At 40.4% G+C, this 19,375-nt stretch overlaps 1 protein-coding gene across 1 annotated transcript; it reads left to right on the forward strand.

The window, feature by feature from the left end:
- Positions 1-1,130: 1,130 nt before the first annotated feature.
- On the forward strand, positions 1,131-2,803 carry LOC128056546 (PC4 and SFRS1-interacting protein-like). Its single transcript, XM_052649330.1, is given in 4 exon segments — positions 1,131-1,477; positions 1,561-1,972; positions 1,974-2,436; positions 2,439-2,803. Coding segments are annotated over 4 exon segments (1,587 nt in total).
- The last annotated feature ends 16,572 nt before the right edge of the window (positions 2,804-19,375 follow it).

Below are 19,375 nucleotides of genomic sequence, written 5' to 3' on the forward strand. Positions count from 1 at the left end.
GTGTTTACCCGGCAGCCCGCACCTCTGCAGCCCTCAGGGGCCAGCTTCATCCTGAACCCCCCCAGCGAACCCTTCACCCCCTGGAGAGGACTGCCTCCGTGGAGCTCCGCCTGCATCTTCCCGCAAGCATCCTGCTCATGCCAAATGCTGCCTCCCAGATACCACGCCTTCTCCAAAGAGGCCAGGGTCCCAGCCTTGCTCTCCCTGGTCTCCCCCTCTGAGCAGTAGCTACGGTCTGCCTTTGCACCTGCTCTTCTCCTTCTCATCCTTCCTCACCCTTCTTTTGTAGTGAAGAGTATTTTACCAGTTACCAAATCTCTGTATTAAATGTTCACAGTTCTCCCTAGTGGGTCTCAGCTGAATCCTAATGTTTACATGTTTAATAATGAAAATATATTGGAAAAATAAATATTCGTCAGTGGCAGATTATAGAATTAAATTTGCTACACATATGCAAAATAAAGCATAGAGCAGTGAAAATAAACCACAGCTATACACATAAACATGTGTGCGTGCTAAAGCGCTTCAGTCGTGTCTGACTCTTTGTGACCGTATGGACTGTAGCCCTCCAGGCTCCTCTGTCCATGGGATTTCCCAGGCAAGGATACTGGAGTGGGTTGCCATGCCCTCCTCCGGGGGATCTTCCCCCCCCAGGGATCTAACCTGCGTCTCCGGTGGCTCCTTATTGACAGACAGACTCTTTTGTTGCTGGGCCAGGGGGAAGCCCACACATAAACATAAGTGAAGCTAAAGAGTATCACATTGACTGAAAAAAAAAAAAAAGCTGTGAAAGATTGCACAGAGACTATTCATACAGGTACATGTTAAAAACTGACAAAGTAGCAGCGCAGCGGCGGCGGCGGCGGCGGCGGTTGTCGTTCGGCGCCGTTGAGACGGCTCTGCGGCAGCTGGTGGCGCAGGTGGCTTGCGTGGACGCGGACGGGGCGGCCGGCCCGCCACCGCAGCCTCAGCGCCCGCGGCCGGGCAGGCGCGCCGGGGCACCCCGAGGCATCCTCCCGCTCCCGCCATCGCGGGAGCCGCGGCTCCCGTCCGCCCTCGCGCATCCCCTCACAGGCCGCACCGCTGCACCTCCTCCTTGGGCTTCGGACCCTCGGCCTCGCTCCTGAAACATGACTCGCGACTTCAAACCTGGGGACCTCATCTTCGCCAAGATGAAAGGTTATCCTCATTGGCCAGCTCGAGTAGATGAAGTTCCTGATGGAGCTGTAAAACCACCCACAAACAAACTACCGATTTTCTTTTTTGGAACTCATGAGACTGCTTTTTTAGGCCCAAAGGACATATTTCCTTACTCAGAAAATAAGGAAAACTACGGCAAACCAAATAAACGAAAAGGCTTTAATGAAGGTTTATGGGAGATAGATAACAATCCGAAAGTGAAATTTTCAATTCAACAGGCATCAGCTAAACAGTCAAATGCGTCATCTGATGTTGAAGTTGAAGAAAAGAAACAAGAGTTTCTTTTTTTTTTTGCATAAAATTTTAATATTTCTGCATAAAAAGACAATATAGATAAGGTAGGCCATAGAGATAGAAAAGATATGTTTCAAAGGAAGATACCGACCATGAAGAAAAAGCCAGCAATGAGGATGTGACTAAAGCAATTGACATAACCACTCCAAAAGCTGCCAGAAGAGGGAGAAAAAGAAAGGCAGAAAACCAAGTAGAAACTGAGGAGGCTGAAGTAGTGACTACAGCAACAGCATCTGCTAATCTAAAAGTGAGTCCTAAAAGAGGACGACCTGCAGCCACAGAGGTCAAGATTCCAAAACCAAGAGGCAGACCCAAGATGGTAAAACAACCTTGTCCTTCAGAGAGTGACATGATAACTGAAGAAGACAAAAGCAAGAAAAAGGGGCAAGAGGAAAAACAACCTAAAAAACAGCTTAAAAAGGATGAAGAGGGCCAGAAGGAAGAAGAAAAGCCAAGAAAAAAGCCAGATAAAAAAGAGGGGGGAAAAGGAAGTTGAATCAAAAAGGAAAAATTTAGCCAAAACAGGGGTTACATCAACCTCTGATTGTGAAGAAGGTGATGATCAAGAAGGTGAAAAGAAGAGAAGAGGTGGAAGAAACTTTCAAACTGCTCATAGAAGGAATATGCTCAAAGGACAACATGAGAAAGAGGCTGCAGATAGAAAACGCAAGCAAGAAGAACAAATGGAAACTGAGCAGCAGAATAAAGATGAAGGAAAGAAGCCAGAAGTTAAGAAAGTGGAGAAGAAGCGAGAAACATCAATGGATTCTTGACTTCAAAGGATACATGCTGAAATTAAAAATTCACTCAAAATTGATAATCTTGATGTCAACAGATGTATTGAGGCTTTGGATGAACTGGCTTCACTTCAGGTCGCAATGCAACAAGCTCAAAAACACACAGAGATGATTACAACACTGAAAAAAATACGGCGATTCAAAGTTAGATTATCATGGAAAAGTCTACAATGTTGTATAACAAGTTTAAGAACATGTTTTTGGTTGGTGAAGGAGATTCTGTGATCACACAAGTGCTGAACAAATCTCTTGCCGAACAAAGACAGCATGAGGAAGCAAATAAAACCAAAGATCAAGGGAAGAAAGGGCCAAACAAAAAGCTAGAAAAGGAACAAACAGGTTCAAAGACTCTAAATGGAGGATCGGATGCTCAAGACAGTAATCAACCACAACACAATGGAGACAGCAATGAAGAAAGCAAAGACAACCACGAGGCCAGCAGTAAGAAAAAGCCATCCAGTGAAGAGAGAGAGCCTGAAATATCTCTGAAGGATTCTACCCTAGATAACTAGGTTGACATACCTGGAATATAAAGAACATTTGAGAAGTTTGTAATGGTTTTCATTTGAAATATTTAGACTGCTGAAAGTTTTAAATTTTTATAAACATAGGTTTTGATGTTTAAAACTTGTTTTGAGGGAGAAATCTCCTTATCTTTGTTTAAAAGTGACTAAACATTGCTAATTGTACTTCTGTAGTATCAACAGCTACATTATACAGGAAATGTGAGGGGAAGTTCATTTAGGAAGTGTTAAACTGCTTTTCCAGACATCGGTTGTAGTATATTTTCAGTTAGTGTGTGTATGTTAATGTGTAATTGATAGTAGAAAAAAGTTACATTTTTTAAACCTGCTACTTGTATAAACCTTTTCCTCTTTTCCCAGATACTGTGGGTTTTGTGCATAGTTTTTACAAAAATTGGATTTACCAGACTGTCTTTTTCACTGTTGTGGGTTTTGCAGAAGTTAAGCATTTTCATGGTTGATAAAATGTTACTTCTATGCAAGTACTCACTCCTTCTGTTCTCTTATCAAAAGTTGACTTTAATCTCAATCTACCTCAATCTACTGCTTTGTAATAATGTGCAGTCTGTATGCCTTTTTGTGTGACAACTAGATAACCAACTGACACTGAACTGACAATTCTGCAAGGTGCAAAATTCATGTTAACTTCTGAAGGTAATTTAGTTTTGTGGCTGAGAATTCAGTGAAAATCACATGTGAGTTTCCTGCAGTAAGCAGGAGTGTATGAAGGAATGAATCTGGCTTTTAGGGTTCAACCATTTAAGATCCTTTATAGGCAGTAGTAGCTGAAACTGAGAACTACATGATAAAAGTTTATTTTTGAGAAATGTCTCCAGTTTCTGAATTTTTTTAAAAGTCCCACTCATTAAAGAAGTCGTTAAATATTTTTTTAATTGGAAAAAATGCAATACATAATGCTTTTTGCAGTAAATAAAATAAATACTATCTAAGGAATCAAACCTATTTGAAAACATGACTATGAGAAGGGAATTTTTATTTCTAATGCATACATGTGACAGGATTGCAAAAAGTTAGCTACTCTGAGGCAGTAGACAAAAGTAAAGGAGCAGTCTGTATTTTCGTGTATATGGACTAAATCACAGTGGACAAAGGTTAACACAGAATTTTAAGAACAACTTTAACAAACAGGATTTCTAAGATATTTTGAATACTAGGTCAGTTGGTGGTTTGCAGTAGCTTAAAAGATGCTTCTCATGTTTGGAAACTAGGAATACGTGAAAAAGGCTTAAATACCAGTGTTTGGATGTGACATGCATTGTATGCTTTGACCTCTCAGTAATTTTTTTCATCTTTAGATGAAAACTTGGAATCATTTCAGTAATTGGAGTCTTGCTTTAGAGAGGCCTTACAATGGAACTAGGACCCACTGTTCTGAGGGAACTCTGGCTATTATACCTGTTTGGTCCTTACACAATTTAAACTTGGACAAATTTATTCTAGTTAAGCCATAAGTGTCAACATGTAAACTTGTTTTGATTAAAGAATTTTTCTATCAAAAAAAAAAAAAGCTGACAAAGTTGTAAACTAAAATAATAAGAAGGAAACCCTAAACAGAAAATCGTTCATCACGTCTACCCTCTGGGGACGAAAGGACAACTGTGTTCAACTGAGTGGCACCAATATTATTCTGCTTCTAAATATGAGCCGAGTACATAGGGTTTCTTGTTTTAATATTGTGCTTTTAAAGTATGTCTATACACATATATATGTAAATATATATACTAATTCATCTTTATTTTAAATGTGTGTAAATCGGGCAAGATTTACTAAGTCTAAAATCAAGAGAAGGTATCACAAGCTATAATAACACCAAAACTAAGGCTTAGATTTCCAAATCAACAGGCAAATATATTACTACAACTATGAGCAGTAAATTAATAGATAAAAATTATAGAGACTATATGATGAATATAAATGCAAGATAAACAAAGCAATGTAATTACAACTTATATCAATGGGTGATTAATAAATGAGTCAAGTGTTTGAAAATAAAAGTAAAAAATTAATGCTAGAGATCACATCAATACTAATTGATACAACATCATATGTTCCTTTACTTAGTTACATTTTAAATAAATGAAATTGGCCTGGTGCCAGGCCCATAAGTGTTTGGATTGCAGTTGTGTTTGTTGGAAGTATATTACTGCATCTTCTTATCTGACAACAGTTACCAGGAATTTTTAAAATATCTAACTTTTCCTCCAATAAATCAATTGCTAACACAATGGTTTCTATGCAAACATTTAGAAATAGTATACATAATGGCCCAAACCAGAAACTTCCAAAAGGTGCAATATAAGTGGCTTAAGTAACTGTGGTATATCCATATAATGAAATAATAGAATTGCTCAGAATGTTGTTGATGAAAAATATTTAATGATGTGGAAAATAATTATGATACAATGCTGATCACATAGCATTTTAGCACACATATGTGATTATACATATTAAAAAAGAGACATTGCCAAAATGTCGATCATCTTGGTTCAAAATGAAGAGATTTTGGAGTGACATTTTTCCTTCTGTCACTGATCTCTATTATTTATCATCAATTTTTTTTGTGTTTTCCAAGCATCCTTAACCTCTGGTGTTCATTACATTGACAATTAATTGAAATAAAGTAAAATAAATACTATCAGCACAAGTGGACATTTTTCTGTGGACATATATCAAACAAGAGTAGAATTAATATTTTGTTCACCATGAGTACACAAGGATTTCCAGTTTAGGTAAGATGAGAGAGCGAGGTATCCATGCCCACAACTTCTTCCATTCATGCATTCATGGAAGGTTTACCTAAAGGAGAATTGCTACTTTTAAACTATTTGCAGTGGGGAATCCATTCTTTCCCTTGCCCTGTGTAACTTCCTCTTAAAAACTGTCTTAGTCCTTCAACCGTGGGTGCAGTTCATGTACGTCACCAAATGGAGACATCCTGGAGCAAAATATCTTTGTGCAGCAAATCAGAACTCAGCTCACGTGTTTCAGATTACTGCACGTGCCTTTATACCTGACTGAGCCTCACTGGTTTTTAAGCATGAATTTTCAGCTTTGTGGAAAGTGGAAAAACAGGGGGTTGCAGTAATTGCTACCTGGGTCTTTGTTCCAATTTGAATTTTGCATAGGTCTTTTGTTTTGAAAAATGTCCTCTGATATAGGTCAGGCTTCCCGGGAGTCTGGAGACTGGTGTTGGCTCTTATTTTTTCTTACAAACCTAGAACTATTTCCATCACTACAGGGAACCTGGAGGGCCACCTTGTACAACAGTTCCAAATGTGAATAGTGACCAGAAGTTCTGGGAAGACAAAAAATAAAAATCCCAAGAACATCAGCTAGCTAATTGGCAGGTGTTCAGCCCACTTTGGGAACCATTCCGCATTTTCTGATCAGCAAACAGCTCCAGGTCTAGTAACACGGCTGGTGCAAGGTGGATTCTACTAGGTTGTGCTTTCATGTTTTTAATGCAGGAGTGGCTGAGATATAGGCTGCAGTACTTAACATTCTGACATTTAATTTTAACATAGCAGTGAGGCCATTTGGTGCATGGTTGGGCAGGGAGCGCCCCCACAGCTCAGCCTGGAGTCAACCATTCTGCACATCTAATGTCTTTTAAGAAATGTCTTTTCTGCTTGGAGAAGACAGAGAAGTTTCATTGTTGCAACAGAGGGTTCTGTCCAAGAAAGAAACTGGCCAAGCCAACTGCATGTAGAAATAAGGGGCCCAAGGAATATTACTCTGGGGGAATTTCCCCCTCCATTCCCATGGAGCATATTACAGACATTCATTCAGAAATTAAGCAAAAATCTTAAAAACATATCATCACTTTCTTCTTCCCTTATTTTCTTTCTTTCATCTTGACTCTCTTTGTTTCTTTCTTTCTTCCTGTCTTCCTTCCTTCTTTCCTCCTTTCTTTTTCCTTTCTCCCTCTATTCTTTCTTCCATCATTCCTTTTTTTCTTCTTTCACGAGAACCACAAATTCAGAGGTCCACAAATAATAGAAAAGCTGAATACCCAGGGCCAGGCTAGATTCTGGAGACCAACTTCAGTGAACGCTATCACACAGGAAAACTAGTTTCATACAGGAGCCTGTGTTACGCCGTCACAGCGTTCTTTCTCAAGTGGAGTGGCTGGGACCTGGCATACCAGCTGGGTGAGCAGAAGTGCTCTCCACACCTGCTTCAAGGTCAGGGAAGGCGCTGAGCTGGAGGCACTCGGAGACAGGACTCACACGACTCTTTTCTGGCCCTGAGGCAGCCGCCACCTCGCAGGCCGGTGTCTGCCTAGGGCACAGGGGCCCTGGGCTTTGTAAGCCCTGTTCCAGCAGTAGGTATACAAGGTTATGCTTCTCAGCCTAACCATGAGCTGCAGGCACATGTGGAAAATTGAAGAAATTGGCCAGTAAAGCTTCCAGTCCCTTCAGGCATAAAAAATGGGAGATGAGGAGCCTGAAATTCCTTTTCTTACCTCTCTCACTGTAGGCAAACTGCAAGGTGTCGGCTCTATTTCAGAATCTTCTTTTAGCTTACACGTTTTCCTGTATGAACTTTTCTATTGCAAGTTTCTATATTTAGAGTCTGACTCTGGATTGAGATGCCTTGGGCAAAGAGAGAATAAAAACCACTTCTTAGGTTTTCTACCTAGAATTCAGTTCAGTTCTCTAAGCCTGCCTTTTCCCAGCTGTGAACGGCATACCCAACTTCATTCAGGTGTGCAGAGCCTGTAAGACGACCCATATCTGACAGCTGGCATAAAAGCCAGGGCTCAGCCAATGTGTCGGGTTTCATAACCATGTATAACTCTATATATAGAATAGTAACTTTCCTGTACTTATTTGTATGCTCATTAATTTAACATTCAACTTCTAGAAGGATGGGAGTGCTGTGGAAAGGCTGTTGGAGGGCACAGGAGGTTTTAATCTAGAAGTAATGTCTTCAAGGAGGCACAGAAGCAGAGGACTGTGGACTCAGATGGGCAAGCAGTAATGGTGAAATAATATCATTCTTTCTCTAGGGACTACAACCACTTCAGCTTCCACTATCCCAGGACTAATGAGGAGCCACAGACCCTCTGGAGGGAAGCTAAGGAAAATTAGGGAGGTGAATTTTAACATGTTACAGTCTTACAGCCTCAAATGGAGGTTACCTGCTGGCAAATAGGCCACTAAGACTGTATTATTTGCTGCTGCTATCAATCCCTAAGCACAGGTGAGTGTCAAAGCTTCAAAGCCTGCACCTTTTCTTCTTCTAAGTAGCATGCCAGTGTGATGCACAGACTAATCTACTTAGAGTTTACACACTTGTGAAAGAAATCTGAGATCGTTATTCCATCACTAAGCTGTGTCCAACTCTTTGCGACCCCATCGGCTGCAGCACACCAGGCTTCCCTGTCCTTCACAATCTCCTAGAGTTTGCTCAGACTCATGTCCATTGAGTCAGTAATGCCATCCAACCATCTCATCCTCTGTCGCTACCTTCTCTTCTTGCCATCAATCTTTGCCAACATCAGGGTCTTTTCCAATGAGACTGTTTAGCCCACTTTTATTAACTTTTAAGTTAAGCTGATTTCTCATTCTTTTAATGGTATGTAAATGACTATAGTCTATAAATGACTCTCAGAATCTCTTGTTCGTTAGCCCATCTCTTCACATGTATCTCGTGGGGAAAACAAAATTTAGAAAGATGGAGAAATGGGGAACAATGACTTCCTCAAGTGATTCAAAGGCAGAAAAGTTGATTGAGAATTATCCTAATTATACCCTGACCACACTGCACCCTATAGGTGGAGAGATATCAGCTGCAGCTACTTCTCAGACTAAAGAAACTGAAGTGTGATTTTTCACATTCGAGGTCAAGTTTTGGTAGATGTTTTTAGGATGCTGACGTTGGACCAGCAGTGAGCAAAGGGCGCTCTAAAGAAATCCACTGACCTCTGTCCCCTTGGTGGATGTATTTTGTGCGTCTCAGATGGGAAAGCGCTGGATTCCGTCTGGGTTTGTCCACATTGGAAATGCACTGGGGTGTGGTTTGGCACGAAGAACACCTTCCTTTTCTGTGTTGCTTTTCGGTTTCTGCCTACACAGATTCTCGTTCCTCCAAATCCTGAGGGATCGTTCACTGTTAACTGCAGGTGAGAGAACTATCAGAGTAGTGAATGCTGATTAAAACTGTGTATTTTTCCAGAGTAATAAGACACCAACCAATTGCATATTTTTAATGCAACATCTCAGGAAGGTTTATGTGGCGGGGGGGGGGGGGGGTCCAGTGAAGCAGATAAACAGATTGATTATGTAGTGGTCACATCCCTAGGAAAAGAAACAACAAACATCAGTTACTGTTAGTTCCTACAAGGTTGCTGCATACAAACCATCTCCGACTGAATTTTCTTGATCGGCTTGAAGCAGATTTGACTGTGTGAGAGCGCTGGATGGGGGGAGAGGCTGTGATCACCTTCCTCATTGGAAAGTGCACGTTCCCTGTGCTGGCAACTGTAGGGGATGCTTGTCTTCTCTCTGCAGGCAAAGGGAGTCAGGCTCCGTGTCTGGAGGCAGGGAACCCGAGGGGAGAGGAAGGAGGAGCTCTCGGAAGAGATGTGTGTTCACGGCTGGAGGTAGGAGTGTGTGCAAGCATCATCAAGTGATTCTGAGCAAGACGTGATGCCACCTTCTCTCCCCTCCAGTCCCCTGCAGCTTTTGGAGAGTGTTGAAAGGGTCCTGAATGTTTATGCTTCACAGGAAAGAACCATGGAGCCTAATGGGGGAGCAGGGACAAGATATACAGTCCAGCAAATGCAACCCTCATCTCTGAAAATAAGATGGGAGTATATACCTAGACTGGGGCTAATCGGTAATCTGTGTTCACATCTGAGACAGTCGTTCGCGATGCACGTGACCAAGGTGGTAGTCCCCACAGGCAGCCACGTATCGTGCACACAGAAACCACATGTACCATCGACAAGAAGGGACCAGAGCTACGTCAGGAATTCATTCCTTCCCCGGAATTTGGCTAGTCACCCCTGCCCCTGTTCCCCTTTCTTCCAAATGAGGAGACCTTGATGGGAGGTGAGGATGCGCCTCAAGGTGAACCATCCCTCCCCATCTCCAGGCTGCACGGGAGACAACAGCCCCAACGCTGGAGGCTAAGTGTTGTGCTTAGTCACTCAGCCGTGTCCAACTCTTTGCGACCCCATGGACTGTCACCCTCCAGGCTCCTCTGTCCATGGGGATTCTCCAGGCAAGAATACTGGACTGGGGTTGCCATGGCTTCCTCCAGGGGATCGTCCCAACCCAGGGATCAAACCCAGGTGTCCTGCATAGCAGGCAGATTCTTTACCATCTGAGGTACCAGGAAAGCCTAAAAATCAAACTGAACTCAGAAATCAAACTGAACAGAAGTTTGTGGATTCTACCTAGTTATAACTCTAGGATTGGGAAATTTCTTGCAGTGTTGCACAGATGAAATTTGTGATTGGAAGAAGTATAATGTATAATGTATAAGTATAAATGTATAATCATAAGATTATTATGATGATCAATTCCCAACTATTCTGAGTACTTACAATATATGGACACTGATCTTGAATCTAAGTGTAAAAAGATACATTCCCCAGGCTCTTATCTCCTGAAACGGCTAATCTATGCAGGCAGATAGTCAATTACAATGCAGCTTGATAAGTGTCATGGGCTTCCCTGGTGGCTCAGTAGTAAGGAATCCGCTTGCCAAAGCAGAAGATGCAGGTTCAGTCCCTGAGTCAGGAAGATCCCCTGGAAACAGAAATGGCAATCCACTCCAGCATTCTTGCCTGGGAAATCCCGTGGAGAAAGGAGCCTGGTGAGCTACAGTCCATGGGGTCACAAAGAGTCAGTCATGACTCAGTGACTGAACACCAACAATGTGTCATGATACACCAGGTGTTGTTACTATTGGTAGACAATCCCCAGACAGACAGAGATGATTATCGGAAAGGATTCCTTCTAGAGGGATGCTTGATTGGAGGTTTGAGAATAGACTAGCTGTTGCATCACTTTTTAGAGAGCATGAAAAAGTGGGGAGGGAGCCAAATAGAAAAAGGCAGAGTGATGATAGCACATGGCTTCTCAGGAAACTGAGAAATCCATTCATTAAATCCAGAGCAGAGTATGTGAGAAAGAGGGTTGGGAACTGAGGAGGGTGAAGAGATCCTGGTCAGAGAGATGTAAGTGGAGTCCCTTGAAGTGTTAGAGCAACTGAAAGACTCTTCAGTGCAGACACCAACTGAGCCTGAGCAGAAAGAATGTGTGTCTCAGTTGCTCAGTCGTGTCCAACTCTTTGCCACCCCATGGACTGTAGCCCGCCAGGCTCCTCCGTCCATGGAATTCTCCAGGCAAGAATACTGGAGTGGGTACCCATTCCCTACTCCAGGGGATCTTCTGGACCCAGAGATTGAACCCAGGTCTCTGGCACTGCAGGCAGATTCTTGTCTGTCTAAGCCACCAGCGAAGCCCAGAAAAGGATAATCATGACTAAATAATAAATGCATGCCAGATTCACTCCGGGCCTCAGGGATTCGTGTCTTAAATAATGAAAAGACCTCCAGGTGAAAACCCCTGTAAGGATTAGAAAAATAGAGTATATGTAAAAATGTTGAACTAGGCAGCCATTGTTCAAATGCATTCATTTCTCGATGTGATAAGTGCTAAGTCTGAATTAATTAATTTCCCAGAACCATTTGCTACCAGAAGCAAGTGTCTGATGATACTGAAGTATGACCTAGTGAGGCCTGTAAGAAAGGTTAAACCAAGACTGAAACTGCTGGAAGGATTAAAGTAGGAGATTAGTGACAATAATTTCCATAAACGGGCTTGCCTGTAGCTATATTGATCCTCAGATCAGTCCCCTAGGAAAGGCCCAGTTAAAGAACGGTCCCTGTGTTGAATATTTCCCCAAGAAAAAGAATTTGAAATGGTCTGTATTCTCTTCCTGGTCTCCTCCTTCCAAATATTTTTCTAAATGTTTGGTATCTATTCAGTAAATATTTATGCAGGACTGACAGTTTATTTGGATACTGTGAGTGGGATGAACGGCAATGTTCAAGATTGTCCTCACATTCAAGGGCTTGAACATCTACTGAGGGGAGCAGAGCCTAGATAAGTAGATCCGCTGTGTTACATCGTAGGTAGCTTACCACCAAGCCCGGGACGGAGGAGCTGGGTCGTGCTAAAGACCGTTGCTTAATTCTTCTCTTACAAATCCACAGTTCCTTTCCCAGCAAAAAGGAGAGACTTCTTGTCCACAACAACACATCTCAGTGGTCCATAAACTCCAGTGATTTTCCTCTGCCACAATTCAGTTTCAGTTCCTTTAAAAAAATATATTGTATGCAAGGGGTATTCTCATGATGTTATAATCAAGTACAAAATGCATCAGTGTGTAAGTTTCATTGCCCTAACGACTTTGAGATTTTCTGTTCTTTTACCCACTTGGTCATCTTTTATTCATAACAGACCAGTTGCTGTGGTGTTGGGTGATCAATCTTGGCAATGGTTTGCTGGTAGTAACCGGTGAAGAATGGTTAACAGGAAGCTAATTCTGAAGGACAGGTTAATAAAATAGTGCTCCTAACATCTCCTAGCAATCCCATAGTTAAAGAAAAGACGTAGGTTTTTCGGTCTCTAAATCTGCATTTTTAATTTATGCCATAATCCGCCCTCTGACTTATATGCTACTTCATTACATTTGAAAGTACTAAAACACTAAAATAAAAATTATCTATTTCACCAGCCTGAATGGGTATCAGTGCCAAACCCAGTTACTGCCTGACGTTATCTGGGTAAGAATATTCTAGACTGGTGAATTCAAGACACAAGACACTAAAGTACTGTAGAACTGCACTATTTTTTACATGAAATATTTGATATCTATCAAATAAGTCACACTACATCTGTGTATGCTATGAAGCAGAATGCTTAAGTATAAAATTGTATTTAGAAATTTTAAATATAGCATACTGTCAATAAATACAAAGTTCTGTTCATGAGAAAAATGGAAACAGACCAAAATAAGAGAAAATGCCTAAGTGAGTTTGCGTTAACATTTCTTACTAAATTTATCTTTTCTCCATCAGAGCAGAGAGAGAATGTTTCTGCGCAAGTGTCTCACTAATTCTAATCATTATTTCCTTTCATTAACATGACCAGATTATTCTTAAAGATTTGCTTTTAAAGCTTGTAAATACTCAGTGATCAAAATGCATATTAACAGGCTTGAAAAATCTTAGCAATTGTTAATGTTTCCCAAAATAACATTTTTTAATGCCAAGTAAAAATACTTTAAAAACTGCATACTGTACATATGGATCAAATATCTGGATGAAGTATTCTTTCACTACAAAGTGCAAATGTATTGAGCTGGGGGATACCTTAGGGTCCAAGAAAGATTTAACTTATTTTGCAATAAGTGTTCTTGGGACCTCAGAAGCATAGCCATTACATTAAATAAGGCAGAAACCTTATATTTCCAGATGACCAAAATATTTGATTTAGAACATGAAATAAGGGGTAAGGCTAGGAGTCAAGAAATAAGCAAGAACTCAGCATGAGACAGGTATAGTGATGGTTAAGAGCCTGCAGAGAGAAAGCAGCTAGACCCCTGGGAGCTGGGAGCTGGTTCTTGTGTGATGTTTCCAGGTTGATTACATGCCTCGAGAAGCCTGTAGGATAGGGATGCTGTTTTTCAGCTCACAGGGTGAGGAGAGAGTGTGTGTGTGTGCTTAACCATTCCAGCCCTAGGTGGGTACATGCTAAGCCGGTTCAGTCGTGTCTGACTCTGCAACCTCATGGAGGATAGCCCACCAGGCTCCTCTGTCCGTGGGGTTTTCCAGGCAAGAATAGTGGAGTGGGCTGCTGTTTCCTTCTCTGCCAGCGCTAGGTATGTGATGGCATTTATGTCCACTCCAGAGCAGCACTGCAGTCCCAGCTTGCACGAATCAAGCAGAAGCCATCAGAAATCTGAAGCATGGGGGACCGGGGGCTTCATGTGTGTCTCCTGGCCACCAGCCCACATCTGCTAGTATTCTAGAATGCGGCAAAGAGGACAGGAATTTGGCCCCTACGTTGTATTTTGACTGTATTCTCCTATAAGCAGGTCATGAGTCCCTTACGGGTATGATAGCATGTATTTTAAGACTTCACTAAGACTGGAAATAACACATGCAGAACACCTGGTACAGGGCTTGTCCCTGGGCAACGTGCAGGTGGCATTGCCATCATTACAGGGACTGGCTCAGCATCAGCTCTGAAAGCACCTCAACCCCTAGTGGAGGTGGTTTAACAAAGCAAGAACTTACACCAAAGCTACGTGACCCACCACAAATCCTGCCCACGTGGTAATGGTGAATCTGAACTGCTTTTAAAAAGGTGCTATACCCTGATTGTGGTATCAGTACTTACAGAGCAGAACCCTGAAGTTCAAAGTCAAGGTTCGACAACAAAAAGATGATTGCCTAGTTTATGAAGGCAGCCTTGATCACTGGGCTGGAGACGTGAGTCGGTAATGATGTGAGGAAGAGATGCGCAGGGAGGTGGATTAGAAAAGATATGCGGGGGAGAGGCGGCCAGTGATGTAAGGGTGCACCCTGATCAGGACAGCAGCCAGCTGCCAGCTGCTGGCCAGGGGTACCAGGTGGCATCCGGTACAGCTGCAGAGGACATGCAGAGGAAATCAGCAAAATCAACGTGGTGACAAAAAGGGAAAACACCATTCAACCAGGTGCACAGGGGAAGAGAAAGCAAAATGAGCTTGAAAATTGAGTCCCGGTGTGTTCATTCAGTAATTTTCCCAGTGTGTGGGTGTTGGGCTCAGACCACTGCTTGATACCATTCTGCCTGTCAGGACCCACTCACCTGGTGTATATAAGACACATAATCAACAGGAAACTCTACACAATATTCTGTGATAATCTCTACAGAAAAGGAATCAGAAAAAGAATGAATATATGAGTATATAAAATTGAATCACTTTATTGTACACCTGAAACCAACAGCATTGTAAACCAACTACAGTCCAATAAAATTTTTAGAGAAAAAGAGTAGGTCTCATCCCTAATTCTCTTGTTTATAAGATGAGGCTAATAATCAGCATCTTATGTTTGGTTGTGGGAACTGAATGCAATTATGCATATAAATGCAAGACAGCAAAAAAAAACACCAATGTGTATAGCGGACTTTTGGACTCAGAGGGAGAGGGTGGGATGATTTGGGAGAATGGCAGTGAAACATGTATACTATCATGTAAGAATCGAATCACCAGTCTATGTCCGATGCAGGATACAGCATGCTTGGGGCTGGTGCATGGGGATGATCCAGAGGGATGTTGTGGGGAGGGAGGTGGGAGGGGGGTTCATGTTTGGGATCGCATGTACACCCGTGGTGGATTCATGTCAATGTATGGCAAAACCAATACAGTATTGTAAAGTAAAATAAAGTAAAAATAAAAATAAAAATAAAAGAAGCAGCAGCTGTGGCCACTACACATAGCAGATCCCCTAATTGTAACTTTGAAACCGGTCGATAAAGTTCAAAAGTGAAACACATTTTGCCTTCTCTATGCCCCCCTACACACCAAATCTGTATGGCCTAAAATAATCCAACATTTCTGGACAAACTGTGATTTTATTGATGAGAACAGTAGTAAAGAATGAAATGCTGATCTTCAAACATTAACCATATTATTGCAAACAGGAAAATGTTGGAATAATCTTTAAGCAAATAAGTCAAGAGGCCAAGATTTAAACATTAATCCTAAAATTCTGACTTATCAAAATAGTTTCTATCATCAGTATTAAATCTTTTGTAACAACCCAGTTCCACTAACTTGACATGGTGATTCTGTTTTTCTGTTTCTTTTTCATTCTTAAATGACATAGACACTTGTTTTTACACACAGACAGTAAAATGTCCACGTCTTCTTGTGTTTTACTGATATGATTTAACATTGTGTTTTTTAGAATCACCAACAAACCAGACAATGTCAGAAAGTGATTTAACCCAGAACAGCAAATGAGCTGTTTTAAAATATGAACCAAATAGGAGGGCAAAGAAACACTCCTTTAATTAACATACTACTCAGATTTATAACATGAGAGCATTTATTCGTCTTCCTGCCTTTTTTCTTTTTGGTGTACATTTTCCCATTTTCAGGACAACCTAGATGGAGTCAGCACAAATGTAAGGAAGTAAAATCAGATGGAGGCCTGGGCTTCACGTTTTGCAACTCCAGGAAACAAGGCGTGATACCCTGGTAGACAGGCAGGCGGATGTTACCGCTGTGACCTTGGAGCCATAAAGCGTTCTGAATGCCATCAATAAATCACTCCCTAATAACCTTCCCGAAGAGCAGAGTGCAGTACATCTGGCTACGTTTAGGGTAAAATCACCATAAAAGAATGTGCATAATCAGAGCTATGTTGGAAAAAATTTGGCGTATACAGCAATAGATGCAGTAATGGTTCCAATAGTCAACTGTAGACATTAGCAACACTTTAAACTGTATGTATATGGACTTACACGAGTACCACTGAAATCTACCAGCAGCTGTGAAGTATATTATTTTAAAAACAAAAAAGGAAATCAACAACAAAATAACACACTTGAAAGAATTCTTGTGTAACTGAAAGCAAAGTCTGGTTGTACCTGATAAATTCTCACCTTTCCATGTTACTTTCTATATACGAGCCTCAGCTTCTCAGCTTTAATTTCATATGAAAATGATGCTTATCTCATATTATAATTAAGAATACTAACTGAAAAATATTTTAGAAAATTGTTTAAAACTCTATACACACATTTAGTATCATCTTGAATAATTTACACAACCATAGGTTATTTATTTGTTTATTTCATCTTTAATAGAGCATCTCATTGTAAGAAAAATATAAAACATCTGTGTTTAGTATAGTCTGTACTTCCTGAAACAGTTACATGGTAAAGGACTGATAATGAATGAAAGGGGATTATTTCAGTACTTCTCTCTATACATTTTGCTGCAATAATTTGTGTAATAATTTTAGCTCTGTAAGAATTAACTCAGAAATAGAAAGAATGGTGAGCTTCCCTGGTGGCTCAGTGGTAAAGAATCTACTTGCCAATGCAGAAGATGTGGGTTTGATCCATGGGTTGGGAAGATCCCCTAGAGAAGGAAATGGCAACCCACTCCAGTGTTCTTGCCTGGAAAATCCCATGGACAGAGGAGCCTGGTGGGCTACAGCCCATGGGGTCGCAAAGAGTCAGACACAACTTAGTGAATAAACAACAAAATAAGACTTACTGATTCAGAATGTCCCCCATTTGCTTGATCTCAATTTTTGTCCTGGGGTCTATTTTGACTAATTCATGGTAAAATAAAAGTTAAACAGGTTGAGTTAAATGAAGTATAGAATTTTTAAAAGGTCATTATTCATTTGTTTTTGTTTGTTAACAAACTGAGTTTTCTAATTCTTTTTCATTGAACCAGAAAAGATAGAACACTTGAAATTCACTAAACAAAAATATCATCAGTGGTAGATCAATTTAAACCGTATCCAGATGTGTCATTAGAATAGTGCACCTTTGAGGAATAGTAATTCATGGAGAAAATTGCAGAATTGCAGATGCTTATCTGGGAAAGAGGATTCTTAAGGTTTGGGCAAATATCAGAAAGAACACAGGTTGGGCAACCTGCACTTGTTTACAAGTAACCTGAGAACTCACTTGTGGAAGAATATTTAGATGAAATATGTTGGAAACAAGAAGTCAAGGATACAGAAAAATAAGCTTGACTCATTTTAAATAGTTTTCATGGGACAGAATGAACTAACGGCCTGGCATGGGATTTCTGTTGCTAAACAGCAGTATATCAAAATACAGGGTCTTATAAGCTGAGTGACTTTGGATGAGTTACTCAAGCTCTGACTTTGATTTCCTTACAGGTGAAACAGTGTGAAAAGTGGTCTCTGTAAAATATCTGATAGGATTAAAAAAGAAATTATATATAAAGTGCTGAGCAAAGAGACTGACACAAAGTAAGCACTCTGTAAAAACTGCCTGTAAAATTAGACCTGAAAATAATACATATATCCCTTTTAATATAGGTATTAAATAAATATTATTTTTAAATAAAATCTTCCCTGGTAGCTCAGCTTGTAAAGAATCCACCTGCAATGCAGGAGACTCTGTTTTGATTCCTGGGTTGGGAAGATCCTCTGGAGAAGGAAATGACAAGACGTATTCTTGCCTGGAAAATCACATGTACAGAGGAGCCTGGCGGGCTACAGTCCATGGGGTCACAAAGAGTCAGACATGACTTAGAAACTGAACTGAACAGAGTCATAACAATAAGTGAAAAGTGAAAGTGAAGTCGCTCAGTCATGTCCGAATCTTTGCGACCCCATGGACTGTAGCCTACCAGGGGCCTCCGTCCATGGGATTTTCCAGGCAAGAGTACTGGAGTGGGGTGCCATTCCCTTCTCCAGGAGATCTTCCCAACCCAAGGATTGAACCTGGGTCTCCCACACTGTAGGCAGACGCTTTACCATCTGAGCCACCAATAAGTAAAGCCACATTATTGACTATTGTATTTTCGATCATTCTCTAGCTGTTTAAATTATAATAAGAATATTTGCATCTATATTCATAAAGCATTCTTTTTCCTTATAATGTCTTTATCTGGTTTGAGTGTCCAGGTAAAGCTGAACTCATGGAATTAGTGTGAAATTATTCCTTCTTCATCAGTTTTCTGCAGTAGTTTGGATAGCATTTGTGTTGTTTCTTGCTTAAATACCAGTGACACCAGATATGTGTCCAAAAATTTTTAAGGAGAAATTTTAAACTACACTTTTAACATTTAAATAGATGTAAAACTGCTCAGTTAATCTGTTTCTTTTGGAGAAAACTTTGGAAGTTTGTTTCTTTCAAGGAATTAGTCTGTTTTACCTAGGCTGTTAAATGTATTACTATAAAGTTGTTCACAATATTTATTATTCTTTTAACATCTATAGAACTTGTATGCTTCCTCTTTTATTCCTGATATTAATTCTAAGTTTTATATTATTTTCTCTTATAGGACTAGCTAAAATTTGTTAATGATAATAACTTTGCAGAAGAAACAAATTTTGGTTTCATTGTTTTCATCACTTGCTTTTACTTTTATATTTCACTGATTTTTGCACTTATTATTTTTATCCCTGCTTATTTTGTATTTATAAGTTGAAAGTGGGAGCTATTGATTTGAGTTCGTTAGTATGATAACTTCCTAATTAAACACTATTAACACCCATGACACTTTTTGACATGTGTTTCCATTTTTATTCTTTAAAAGATATTTTCTGATTTGTTGATTGGTCTACATGTTATTTAAAAATGTGTCTTTGAGTTTCTAGAAATTTGGGAGTTTTGCAAATATCTATCTTTAATTTTCAAGTTAATTCTGTTGTGCAATAAACAAATAAATATATTAATAAATAAAATTCATATGATCTGAAACTTTTTTATTTATTGAGAATTGTTTTGTAATCCAGAATACAGTGTATCT

The sequence above is a fragment of the Budorcas taxicolor genome, chromosome 11, assembly GCF_023091745.1.
Source record: "Budorcas taxicolor isolate Tak-1 chromosome 11, Takin1.1, whole genome shotgun sequence".
NCBI lineage: Eukaryota > Metazoa > Chordata > Mammalia > Artiodactyla > Bovidae > Budorcas > Budorcas taxicolor.